The sequence below is a fragment of the Crocuta crocuta genome, unplaced genomic scaffold, assembly GCF_008692635.1.
Source record: "Crocuta crocuta isolate KB4526 unplaced genomic scaffold, BGI_CrCroc_1.0 scaffold6, whole genome shotgun sequence".
Classification (NCBI taxonomy): Eukaryota; Metazoa; Chordata; class Mammalia; order Carnivora; family Hyaenidae; genus Crocuta; species Crocuta crocuta.
The window spans coordinates 3,284,161-3,298,518 of NW_027531917.1; the positions used below are offsets into that span (position 1 = coordinate 3,284,161).

Below are 14,358 nucleotides of genomic sequence, written 5' to 3' on the forward strand. Positions count from 1 at the left end.
AGAGGGTCAGAACACCTAAGTTTTTCATCATTTTTGGTCCAAGGTTTATTAGCCAAAGTTATTCAAGCTTTTTGAATCTCATATTCTTCACAGAAGAATGTTGTCCTGTTGCAAAACAGGACAATTACCTATCTACTGATGCATCAGTAGATACATAACAAAGTATTATTATAAGTACTGACTGTATAAGCTGAACTGGGAATAAGTCTTCCTTAAATGTCTACTATCAAATTTCTGGATTTATATGCAAAATTCCATCTGAAATCCAATATCAGAAAAACTACTGAGATCTTCCCTAAATATATACTTTTACCAATTCATTGCTTTAAATTGTACTTCATATCTGGGAAATTATGTTCAATTCCATGCCTCTCTTTAAGAAAACAACCTGGCTTAATGAAGACTCGTTAGGTCTAAAGAGGTATATAATCAAAATGTGTGTGTGAGACGGTATTGGGTGAGGGAGACTAGACACTTTGGTGTCGGGAGTCACCGAGGAAGCTGAGAATGTTTCATTTGGAAGAAAGAATAGAGCCCTTCTCACTGAAGGACTACAGTGTAGCTCAAAGAGTAGCCTTATTTGATTTAGCTCTGGAGACAGAAACAGGATAAATGAATGAAGTTCCTGGGAGCTGGATTTCAGCTCACAAGGAAGTACTTTTCATAACAGCTGTGTAGGGAATAACAGAAAACACTGATTGCTAGGTATTGTGGGGGATGGATGAAATAACTACTACAGTGCCTTCTAAACCTTACATTTGATTCTTTTCTTTCTGTACCTTTGACTTTCTCTGAGGACACAGAATTGTTAGGAATATGGACCTGAATCGCATACTCCCCCCCAACAACTCCTTCCAACTTTCATTCTCCTCTCTGAAGCCTTGTCCATGCTCTCCCTACAAGGAAAAATACCATTAAGGAAATGTTTCAGTGATTTTGCTGAAAATAGAAGGAAAAAAAAATAAAGGTGGTCAATGCTAAATTAGGTTATCTGGTTTCAATGTGTCTTTTTTTAGTCATCAGATAGCTTTACTGCACTTGGTTGAATTTAGTGTCTTCAAGTGTGGGTGGCTAGGGCAATAAAAGGAAAGAGATTTTTTATTTTTTTATTTTAAGAGAAACCAAATAAAATACTCGACAAAATTTTTTTCCCTAATGTGGCCATGCTAATACAACCTGGCTGTTTTGCTGGGCACTATTAACATCTATTTATAGCCAGTATTTTCATAGATGAATCACATTTACCATGAGACAGTTCATATTAAGGGCTCATCCAGCTCTGCTGAGAACCCCATAATGTTACTACATCTCTCTTCATTCCCCTCTGAGGGAACTAAGTTAAAGCTTAATAGATCCATGTAGAAAGACGGGTAAATCCAAGTGGAAATGTAAAGCTAGTAGACAGCCTGCTTCCTAAATTCAGTGAAGTATGGGATGTTAATAGGGATCTAGAGTGTGGGGATCTCCACACAGTATGGGCATATACACACACTCTCTCTGAACTTTGTAGAGGCACCAGCACTACCCCATACTGATAGCCATTTGTCTTTGATATTTCTATGAGGTCTCCACCCTTAATTTATCTTTACCAAGACTTTTCTTAACAGTCTTTACTTTGGGCTAAAACTTAAGATTAAATAAGGTAATACAAAACACAGCACTTTGCCTATGGTAGAAGGTCTATACATACCAGCTACTTTTATTATTAGCTTCTCAGTACAGGCATACTTCAGATATATTGCAGATTCAGTTCCAGACAACCCCAATAAAGTGAATATTGCAATAATATGGGTCAAATAATTTTTTGGTTTCCCAGTGTATATAAAGTTAGGATTATACTATACTGTGGTCTATATTTTTTTTTTTTTTTTTGAGAGAGAGTGTGCATGTGCACATGTGGGGGAGGAGTAGAGAGAGAATCCCAAGCAGGCTTTGGGCTGTCAGTGCAGAGCCTGATTCAGGGCTCAATCTCATGAACTGTGAGATCATGACCCAAGGTGAAATCAACAGTTGGACACTTAACTGAGTCACCCAGGTGCCCCTATACTGTATACAGTCTGTTAGGTGTGCAATAGGATTATACCTAAAAAAAAGTAATTTACATACTTTAATTAAAAAATACTTTATTGCTAAAAAAGGCTAACCATATCTGAGCTTTAAACAAATTGTAATCTTTTTGCTGGTGGAAGGTCTTGCCTTGATGTTGATGGCTGCTGACTGATCAGTGTAGTGGCTGCTGAAGGCTAGGATGATTGTGGCAATTTCTTAAAATAAGACAACAATGAAGTGTGCCACACTGATGGACTCTTCCTTCCATGAAGGATTTCTCTGTAGCAAGTGATGCTGTTTGACAGCATCAACAGTAAAATTTCTTTCAAAACTGGAGTCAATTCTCTCAAACCCAGCCCCTGCTTTATCAAGTAAGTTTATGAAATATCCTAAATCCTCTGTTGTCACTTCAACAATCTTCAAATCATCTTCACCAGGAGTAAGTTTTATCTCTAGAAACCACTTTCTTTGCTAATCTGTAGGAAGCAACTCATTAGCAGTTAAAGTTTTATCATGAGCTTGTAGCATTTCAGTCACATCCTCAGGCTCTACTTCTAATTCTACTTCTCTTGCTATTTCTACCATATCTACAGTTACTTTCTCTATTAAAGTCTCAAACCTCTCAAAGTCATCCTTGAGGGTTGTAATCAACTTCTTCTAAACTCTTGTTAATTTTGACAACCTCTTCTCATCAATCACCAATGGCTTTTTAAAAATTTTTAAATGTTTATTTATTTCTGAGAGAGAGAGATTAAAGCAGAGAGAGAGGGAGACACAGATTCTGAAGAAAACTCCAGGTTCTGAGTTGTCAGCACAGAGCCCGATGTGGGGCTCGAAACCTCGAAACCATGAACCAGGAGATCATGACCTGAGCCAAAGGAGATACTTAACCAACTGAGCCACCCAGGCACCCCATCATGGATGTTCTTAATGGAGTCTAGAATGGTGAATCCTTTCCAGAAAGTTTCAATGTACTTTGCTTATATTCATCAGTGAAATCACTAAATATGGCAGCTATAGCCTTATAAAATCTGTATCTTAATAAGACTTGAAAGTCAAAATTTATCTTTAATCCATGGGCTGCAGAATGGATGCTGTGGTTAGCACGCATGAAAACAATGTTCATCTCATTACATATCTCCATCAGAGCTCTTGGGTAACCAGGTACATTGTCAATAAGAGGTCATATTTTGAAAGGAATCTTTTTTTTTTTTTTTTTTTTTGTAAGCAGTTAAGTCTCAACACTGGGCTTAAAATGTTCAGTAAACTATGTTGTCAACAGATGTGCTATCTTCCAGGTTTTTTTACTGCATTTGTAACATAATTCTTAAGGGCCCTAGGAATTTCTGGAATGGTAAATGAGCACTGACTTCAACTTAAAGTCACCAGCTGCATTAACCCTAACAGGAGAGTCAGCTTGTCCTTTGAAGCTTTAGAGCTAGGCATTGATTTCTCCTCCCTAGCTATGAAAGTCCTAGATGGCATCTTCTTTCATTAGAAGGCTGCTGCATCTCCACTGCAGATCTGTTGTTTAGAATATTCATCTTCATTAGCCATCTTGGCTAGATCCTCTGGAGAACTTGCTTCAGCTTCTGCATCAGCACTTGCTGTTGCACCTTGCACTTTTATATTATGGAGACGGCTTCTTTCCTTATATCTCATGAACCAACCTCTGGTAGCTTCCAACTTTTCTTCTTCAGCTTCCTCACCTCTCTCAGTCTTTATAGAAATGAAGTAAGGGCCTTTCTCTGGATCATGCTTTGGCATAAGGGAAGGTTGTAGCTGATGTGATCATGTATCTGGACCACTAAAACTTTCTCTGTATCAGCAATAAGGTGTTTTGCTTTCTTACCATTCTTGTGTTTAATATGGCACGTTAAATTTCCTTTACAAACTTTTTTTTTTTTTTTTTTTTTTTTTTTTTTTCAAANTTGCTTTCACAATTTGGCTAACTGTTTAGCGCAGGGGTCTAGCTTTCAGCCTTTCAGCTTTGACATGTATTCTTCACTAAACTTAATCATTTCTACTGAGATATGTGCAATTCTTCCCTTCACCTGAACACTCAGAGGCCATTGTAGGGTTTTAGTTTTAATACTGTGCCTCTGGGAATATGGAGGTCTGAGGACAGGGAGAGATACAGACAAATGACCGGTCAATGGAGCAGTCAGGGCACACAAAACATTTACTGATTAAGTTTGTGTCTTAAATGGACCTGGTCAGTGCAGCTCCGAAATAATTATAATAGTAACACCAAAGATCACTGACCGCAGATCACCTTAATATACAATAATAATGAAAAGTTCAGAAATATTGCAAGAATTACCAAAGTGTGACGAAGAGACATAAAGTAAAGAAATGCTCTTAGAAAACTGGTGCTGACAGACTTTCTTGACAGATCTGCCACAACCTTCAATTTGTAAAGAGCTCAGTATCTGTAAAGCACAATAAATGAAATGCAATAAAATGAGGTATACCTAATACCATTTTTCTATATTTCTAGCCAGATGAATCATCTTTACAATGAAGCAGTTCTTACTTAGAGCCAACCAGCTCTGCTGAGGATTACATGATTTGATCCATCAGTGAATCCCTGCTGATGCCCAAATCTGTTGGGCGCTGGAGATGGAGACATAAACAGGGGGACTTTGCTCACAAATCATGAACAATAAGTCTACTATCTGGTACCATTACTTTCATTTTACATTTGAAGGCTCAGGGAGATTTAGTAACCACGTGTGGTCCAAGGCCATAGAGCTAACATACTGGAGCTGTGATTTAAGCCCAGATCCATCTAATTCCACAATCTCATACTCCTTCTATTATGCTACGCCTATGCAACACCCAGGTCCAAAAATAAGCTAGAACAAATCACCTATGACAATACCTGAATAGCAGGTACTTCATAAATGTTTGTGAATACCTTAATGTTGAACTAGGATTTTTCCTTTACTATGTATGCCTTCTTTTAAGATCCTAAGTAGATACAGCATAGTAATTTGCTGGACACTTTGGATCCAGGTCACCCAAGTTAGGATGTACTACTTTCTAGCAGTATGGCCATCAGTAAGTTACTTAACAGCTACAAGCCTCAGTTTCATCCTCTGCAAAATGGGATGAATAACAGTTTTGTGAAGATTAAATGAGTTGATCAAAGGAAAGCATTTAGAACAGGCCTATATTTGTTAAGTATTGAATAAACATAAGCTGTCACTATTACTATTATTTTCTTCCCTAAATCAGAGTTTTGATTACCTAATTCAATATAGTATGAGATCGAGACCAAAAACAATTTCTTTTACTGAGGCTTTTCCAGGTTCCCTTATACAAGTAAAATATCCTCTTCTCCAACATTCAAACAAGAAAATAAACAGATACACGGAGACTAAGTTACGTCTAACAGCACCCAATTATATATAGTATGCAATCTTTGATATATAAAATTAGTAAAGAATGATAAGCAAATTTAACTTTTATAGTATAATGAGGAGCTGGCTAGAAGTTTGTGTGTGTTGGAGAGAGTTGGTAGATTGAATAGGCAACTATTTACATTTATCCATTTCTTTAAATTAAGTAAATAGCTGCAACTTCTTTACTTGTCCTTCTCCTGCAAGGACACATCTTTACCAAGATCCACCATGACTTCAACGAGCTTAAACCCAAGAAAAACTGACCAAGGTCACCACATAGGAAAACAAAACAGAATCTGCTTCGCAGGGTCAAATGAACTGTATTTGTATCCATAGATACAAGACAACAGAGAATCACATAATTCTAAAGTAGGAAGCCCCAGGACCTCAGAGATCATCTAGTCTCAGGCCCAAATCCTGCTGTCAGGGGATCTGTTAGGAGGTGAGGAACAGGATAGAAGTTAAGAAAAAGAACAGTAAAGAACAGGTCTTTGTTTCATCCTGCAAAGTCCTCACTTTGTAAGTGACAACCCAGAGTCTGGCTAATTAAAAGCAGAGCTGAGATCAGAAGCCAGGTTTCCTGAATCCCAGTCTATCACTCTCTTACACTCCTGAGGGCTGCCATTCTACAGCTATGCTAGTCACAGATAACAGTGCATAGGGCTGTGTTAAACTGACAACTAAACAGGATTTCTCCTTGCAAAACCATCAGGCATTATGTCACTTCCAGTGCTTTATGAAAAGAGTAAGGCATCATTATTTGGTATAAACAAAAGCAACTTTCCATTCCTTTTTTTTTTTTTTTTTTTGGTAACCTGAAAATCCCAAACCACTGTTGCTATTACAAAATTTTTCTTTTCCTCAGTACACACCCCTGGGCCAAGCACAGATGCATTAAAATTTTGCCAAGAGAAACAATGAAGTCACTGATAATACAAAGCATGAAGTATCATGAAATTCATGTCTTTGTTTTCTTCCTCTCGATACTTAATTACTTCTCATTACTGATCATTTTGTGGTTGTTGGCAGAAGGGCAAGGAAACTCCACCACTGTAAACATGCAGAGACAGCTAACACCTAAGTACACCAGAAGTCTGCACACGATGGGTCTGTTCACAAATGCGATGCGTGTGCCATCAAGAGCATTGATGCCCACCAACCCTGGCCCCCAAAGAGGATCAGCAGTTTTCGAAAAACCCTCAACACTTTAAAAAGAAAAAACGAAGTGCTAGAATATTTCAGATCATCTCTTTTTTTAATCACTTATAAATGTCATCATTGGCAAAGAACTTGTGGCCTCCTGGCAGATTTCACTTAAGTCACCTTAAAAATGAGGCAAGGGAAGCTGGGATGTGTACAGAGTCTCAATCAAGTTTTCTGCAGCAGCTTCGCTTGCCTGAAACTCAAAGGGTACTCATGAGCAATGCTTAGCACACTACTCTGCTAAGTAGAAACTTATATTATCTTGGAATTCTGGAAGGCATACCTTGGATAAAATCTGGAGGAATCCTTATTGATTACCAGCAGAATACAAGTTGATGCTTATCAACCGGCTATTCTTCCACATATGAGTATGTGGGTAAGAGAAAGCACAGGAATGCATCATAGAAGTCATTTGAGAAGCTAAAAAAAGAACTAAATATATTTTACCTTTTAAACTAGACATTTATTCAATTTTCACAAAAATCTGAAACTGTAGGTGTTGTAGACCTACAGTTTTTAAAAAATGGCTATCGTTAACTCTTTCCGTTGTCTGCAATGTGATCTTGCAGCTGCAACCATCAAGAGGTAAAATCTGCTACTCCACTTCTTTAATTGGGGCTGGCCTTTGTGATGTTGTGTCGCCAATAAAAATGAGACCTTAAAGTTATAATTCTCATTTTCTTGGAATGCCGCCCTGGTCTAGCCTACCAGAGCTTGAGAGCCCAGTGAAGCAGGAGCAGAGATATGATAATCCAGCTGAGGTCTACTAGTCCAACTGGCTGACAGACAGACATGTGCATAAGCCCATCTTGAGACCGTCCAAGCTGTTAAACTGTAAGATGACTTAAGCTACAGATCTCTGCTGCCAGCAGGGAACCTGCTTCTGATCCTCTGTCCCCCCCTCTCTCTGCACCTTCCCACTTGTTCTCAAAAATAAATTTAGTAAAGAAAAAAGAAAAAATTTAGTAAAGAAACAGAATGACCCACAGAATTTTGAACTATTGTTGTTTAGCCACTACCTAAGTTTTGGGGTAGGCCACAAAGTGGAAGAAGCAAACCAGTCACCTTGTGGAATATCCATTATGTATGAAGTACCAGGTCAGATACCCCATGGGAGACGTAAATAATATTAATAATATTGGACAGAAGACAGGGATGGTCCTGTCCTTCATGTGTGAGTATATCTATAATAAAGTGGCACTTAATATTTATCTGTTTTATCAATTTTTAGTGCATGTGCTGTTGAAGCCAATACAGTATTTATTTGTTTTAAATAGATCTAGTCTATGTTAAGAACCTTCCATTATTCCTATAGGCCAGAGCAAGGGTCTTCCTGGGATGTTTAAGACAATTCAATGGGGTAGGAAAAAATAATTATATTATTTTTTAACTAATATTTTTCATTTTTATTATTTTTTTTAATGTTTATTTATTTTGAGAGAGAGCACGAGCAGGGAGGGGCAGAGAGAGCAGGGGACGGAGGATGCAATGCAGGCTCTGCACTGACAACAGCTAGCCCAATGCAGGGCTCGAGCTCACAAACTGTGAGATCATGACTTGAGCTGAAGTTTGACACTCAACTGAGTGAGCCACCCAGGTGCCCCTCATTTTTATTTTTGAATGTTTTCTTTTCTTTTTTTAAAAAAATTTTTAATGTTTTATTTATTTCTGAGAGAGAGACAGCATGAACAGGGGAGGGTCAGAGAGAGAGGGAGACACAGAATCTGAAACAGGCTCCAGGCTCTGAGCTAGTTGTCAGCACAGAGCCCAACGTGGGGCTCGAACCCACGAACTCTGAGATCATGACCTGACCTGAAGTCGGATGCTCAACTGACTGAGCCACCCAGGCACTCCTGAATGTTTTCATAATGTGCATTATATACAAGTTTTCATAAAGTACATAGCACAAATTATGCTAGTACATATACATTTATAAATACATAAATATACATATAATGTTTTCTGCATTCTTATCTCCCACAGATCCTCAACCTTCCATCCCTATAAAAATATACTTCTCTATGTTTTGCCTTTCTCAAATAAATGAATTCTTTCTTGGGTATCTAGGGAAGAATCTGTGATAACTACTACCACAGATCATTGCTCATCTACACTGTAATTAGTTAGCAAGGCTATAAGCATGTTTCATATAGAGTGTCTAGTTCATTCCAGACAAAGTGTCTCTAAGTGTCTTTGGCAGCGCAGCATAGTGCCATTATGGCATGATTCTTATGAGTACAGGTTCTGGAGCCAGGTTGTCTGGATTTAAACTGCAGCTCTGCCAGGTACTTGCTGTGCAACCTTCAGTAAATTGTCTGTGCCTCTATTTCTTTACCATGTATGGAGAGAATAATCTTACCTACCTCATAGAGTTGTTTTAAGAATTGAATGAGTTATGCAAAATGCTTAGAAGAATGCCTGGCATGTAGTAAGTGTTCAGTAAGTATTAGCTATCATCATTACCACCACCACCATCTTTCAATTTCCAATGTCTCATAGAGTAAATGTGTGATAGAGGGAAGTGAGAATGGTAAGTTGTAGAAAAAACACATTATGTGACTTGTTAAAAATTTGAAAGTAATGTTTCAAATTTCTCCAGGAGGATACTGCAACTTCAAGGCAAAGTGTTTCACTAGTATCAGCTGAGAGTTGGTCTACTGCTGACCAAACATGTGAATAATAAACACATAAGATAATAAACACCTTCAAGTTCTGCTTTTATAGCTTGATTGTTATGGGGAGGCTTAAAAAACAAATTCTCAGCTTAAAATTATTACTGGGATTATTTCCTTAAGAATCATCTTCTATGTATAATCTTTTTCTTGTGGAAATTATCAGACCAGGTTTACTGCACATCCACGTGTATTAGATTTCTGTGGATTTCTGTAAGATGCAGATCCACAAATCTGTCTCTTCTAAATATGCTACTGATAGCCTCTGCCAGAAGAAAGGCACAATGGCAAGAACTGTTATATATTATAGGGGAAAGATGTCATAGAGATCACCTCCCCAACTCCCTCACTTCACAAAGAAGGACACTGGGCTCACAGAGGGTCAAAGTTTTAACTAAGTCCCACAGGTGATTTGTGAACAAATTCTTTTTCTTTTTAAAAAATGTTTATTTCTTTTGAGAAAGAGAGGGAAGTGTGAGTGGGGGAGGGGCAGAGAGAGATGGAGAGAGAGAACAAATGTTAGGCAGGCTCTGTGCTGCCAGTGTGGAGCCTGACACGGGGCTCAAACCCACTAACTGTGAGATCATAATCTAGCTGATATCAAGAGTTGGATGCTTAACCAACTGAGCCATCCAGGTGTCCCATGAAAGAATTCATTTCATCTGACTTCTTGTTCAGTACATTTCTCATGATCCCAGTTTTAGGAACTATTTCTATAAACTTATGAGTAAAAGTGTATCATTTGTATTAAGGGAAGTAAGGAAGCCATACCATAAATAACCAACATAGTGCATGACACACAGTGGGCCTTCAATAAATGGTCGAAGGATGGATGAGGGATGAACAATGCCTAACTGGCTGGCTTTGAAGTCCTTAAGGTTTCTAAACTATTCCGATCCTCAGGTCTCTCAAGTGGTGCCAGCATATTCAGGCTGGTGGGAAATGTTTCTTTTCTTAAATCTTTAATTTTTTTAATGTTTATTTTTGAAAAAGAAAGAAAGACAGAGTGTGAGAGGGGGAGGGGCAGATAGAGTGAGAGACACAGAATCAGAAGCAGGGTCAGGCTCCCATCTGTCAGCACAGAGCCTGAAGCAGGGCTTGAACTCATGAACTGCAAGATCATGACCTGAGCTAAGCTGAGCTCAAGTCAGATACTTAACTGACTAAGCCACCCAGGCACCCCGAGAATGATTTCCTAAAAAGAGTACCCAGCAAAGACACAAAGCTATTCTTGCAATTTCCCACCGCCCCCCACCCCGTATTCATATCTCACATCTCATTAAATGAGAGTATCAGAGATATTCAATTATCAATATACTTTTCTTCTTCAAATTTTTTCCTAACTATAAAGGTCATATAGACTCACTGTACAATTTTGGGGAATAAAAATAAAGTTAATAATAATATTAATAATAAAAGCTAATGTTTATTTAGAGTGCCAATTTTGTACTAGGCATGTTACAAACATCTGACATGTGCTGACATGTAATCCTCAGGTTACAAACATTCTACCACTATCATTGTCATCCTACAGATGGAAAAAGTGAAGCACAGAGGTTATTAAGTAACTTGTCCAAAGTTACAGCCAATAAATAATAGAGTAAGGACTTGAACTCAGGTCATGTGGTCCCAGAGTTCATAGTCCTCATACTCTTTTCTACTGTCACTGATCAAGTTTTGGTTTCTAAAGCTAATTACAAGGAAAAAAACTAATTTATTTATTAATTTTTATTTATTTTTTAATGTTTTATTTATTTTTGAGAGAGAAAGAGAGAGACAGTGTGAGCAGGGGAGAGTCAGAGAGAGAGGGAGACACAGAATCTGAAACAGGCTCCAGGCTCTGAGCTGGCTGTCAGCACAGAGCCTAACACAGGGCTTGAACACAAAAACCATGAGATCATCACCTGAGCTGAAGTCGGACACTCAACTGACTGAGTCACCCAGGCGCCCCATANTTAATGTTTTATTTATTTTTGAGAGAGAAAGAGAGAGACAGTGTGAGCAGGGGAGAGTCAGAGAGAGAGGGAGACACAGAATCTGAAACAGGCTCCAGGCTCTGAGCTGGCTGTCAGCACAGAGCCTAACACAGGGCTTGAACCCAAAAACCATGAGATCATCACCTGAGCTGAAGTCGGACACTCAACTGACTGAGTCACCCAGGCGCCCCATAAAACTAATTTAAAAACTGATCAATTTGACTAAATGTGGAGAGATCATACACTGTGCACCCCCAAAATCACACTCCTATGCCTCAAAGGAGAAATGCACACAGGAAAAAAAATGTAATATTCATTGCAGCATTTTTTCTAAAACTGAAAAAAAAAGTAAACTATTTAAACATTCACTGACAGTAAAATAGATAAGTAAATGGTGGACTATTTATATAATAAAATACCATATAGCCATCAAAATATATAAACTAAAGTAAAATGGAAGGAAGAATTTCACAAATATAGAAAGAGCATGTTTCATAAAAATACACTCAATATGCTATTTACAGAAGGTTTGAAAATATGCAAAGCTATAAATACTATATATTGCTCAGCAATATGTATACACACCAAATTCAAGATGGTTACTTTTGGGGTGGGAAGGTAGAAAATAGAATAAGGAAGTGATACATAGGTGGCTTCAACTGTATAATACTTTACATTAAAACTTGTTTTCACATTTAGATTTTACACATTTGTGTGATAGCATGTAGTGGTTCATTTTACTTCTCACACTTTTCTGCATGCTTTAGTTTTACAGATCTTTAAAGAAATATTATTATAGAATGTGTGGAAAAAAAGAGTTATTATTATTACCTAAAAGCAAGGCACTAAGATGATAAGTTTCATGATTTTAGAAGTGAGTTAAATTAATAATCTGTACATCATTGAAGTAGACTATAAGCTCAATTTATGTTTGTCTTTTTATTAAAAATCTCAAAGGTGGAACAATTTTTCTTGCTATTATAAATTAATTTGGATAATGATACAATCGGATGTGAGCTAATGTGACCCTCAAATATTCATTTATAATTTTCCATAATGGCCAACTACCATAGGCCGCACTGTCTCTGTCTTGGAGATGGGTGTCCTAACAATAAATCCTTGATGTATCCAAGGACAGATCATGAATTTTAGCAGAATGTCAGGGATACAGCCAGAGACCACAGCTTCATTCCTTTAATATTGGACTTAGTTGTCAAAACAATGTAACCCAAAGTATTTTCTAGCAGTAAATCTGATGCTTCTTTCTTAAAGCACCAAAGACTAAGTAGTTTCAAAAATTTCTAAACCTTCCAAAGGAAATTCTATAATGTGAATCTGCAGAAAGTTAGAACAATTAGCAAATTTACTGCTTTACAACTGTGTTAAGTACATCTTAACTCCAGTAAACACTTGGGCTGTGGTTGGAGGCATGACCTGGATCCTGGAGATGAAATACTTGGGAGATGAAGTTCAAATATAGTCTGTTTACCCATGGACATAAGTGGCCTTAATCAAAGCAGAACACCTTTTTAAAATGTTGATTTTAAAAACAGTGTAAATAAAACTGTGATTTATGAATCTGCTAATGCTGTTCTCTCTGCTGTAGACTTCAGAAAGATCAAGCCTTTGGCTGAGGTAAATACTGCAATAGTGCAGACCTGCTAAAGTAGTAATAGGTGCCCTTATTAAAATCCATTAGGAGTTACAAATTGTTTTCCTTCTTTCCAGGCTTTAAAGAATGCGTTCCAGAAGCAATGACACAGAGGGCTCAGCCCAAAAGCAGTTTCCAAGACAGAGTAAAGGCTGTGGTTTCCAAGGGCCTGGGGACATGAAGCAGAGACAGCAAGACAAAGACCCCATCAGTGAGTCGGATACAATTGTTCCCTGTCCTATGTCACATGGTGGTATCGGCCACCAAGGAGAAGACCTCTCAAGAGATGACCTATTATTTCTTCTGAGCATTCTGGAAGGAGAACTCCAGGTCAGCTGGGTTAGAATTATCCCCATGTTCAAGGAGAAGGCTGCTTGTGAATTTGCTGTGTATGCTGCCACAGAAATAGATGATCTGTGGTTCATACCTGTATGTACATGAAAGAAAGTATACATACACATAATTCTCTTCTGCCAACTGAAAGGGCAGTTAATCATACGTAAAAGGGCTCTCATTGGGACATGCAATTGGCATGCATCACGTGAAAGATCACATCCTTTGCCCATGCTGCTCATGAGCTTCAGTGCACAGGCATGTATGAATAATACCAGATGACTTCTAAATTGTTTTAAATAACAAAAGACACTTTTATACCCCATGTGAACTGGCTCCTAGACTTGCCCTAGCATTATTAACCTATACAAAAAATTAAAAACAGCTACTACACTTATATGAGAATCTTATTTCTTACCCTTGAAAATGTACGTCAGTCCACTGAAGAGCATCATGTTATCTTCTGGTCAAACAATAAAAAATGTTGAGTCTCCCCAATGTTGTATAGTGATCACTTTTAAAATATTATTAGTGTGTAATTCGATTTTAAGAAGGATGAAAGGACATAGTTTTGCTACCTTTTGTAAAAGGCAATATAAATAAATATGATTTGTTTATATTTGAAATAGAAGAAAAAAAGCACTCAATTCTCCTAAGAGATCACTTTCAGAGACTGCTGGTAGATAAAGCAAGCTTTCTGAAATGCCTTTTGTTCCTACAGGCTCGAGATGAAGTCATAGGCATTTTAAAGGCTGAAAAAATGGACTTGGCTTTGCTGGAAGCTCAGTATGGGTTTGTCACTCCAAAAAAGGTGTTAGAGGCTCTCCAGCGAGATGCTTTTCAAGCAAAATCTGCCCCTTGGCAGGAAGACATCTATGAAAAACCAATGAATGAGGTATGTATCACATGGGGGCGTGCACCTGGAAGGTGAAAAAGTTCACTAGCCAGCCAAGCACTAGGCCTGGCAGGTGAGCATGACATATAATTCTTTTTTGATTATTTACAGTTTTATGTTCTAATACATTTAAAATCTACCCAAGGTAGATAAATACTACATGTTTTACAGG

At 37.8% G+C, this 14,358-nt stretch overlaps 2 protein-coding genes across 5 annotated transcripts in view; one reads left to right on the plus strand and one right to left on the minus strand.

The window, feature by feature from the left end:
• Positions 1–14,358, minus strand: part of CMSS1 (cms1 ribosomal small subunit homolog) — a 386,003-nt gene that overhangs the window by 250,519 nt on the left and 121,126 nt on the right. The gene's annotated exons all lie outside the window — the stretch shown is intronic.
• LOC144240494 (filamin A-interacting protein 1-like) overlaps positions 5,860–14,358 on the plus strand; it is a 118,833-nt gene continuing 110,334 nt past the window's right edge. The window contains exons 1-3 of the mRNA XM_077774845.1: positions 5,860–5,898; positions 13,036–13,288; positions 14,013–14,186. Of these exons, the coding sequence (XP_077630971.1) occupies positions 13,046–13,288; positions 14,013–14,186 (417 nt within the window). The 5' untranslated portion in view covers positions 5,860–5,898; positions 13,036–13,045. The remainder of the gene's footprint in view (positions 5,899–13,035; positions 13,289–14,012; positions 14,187–14,358) is intronic.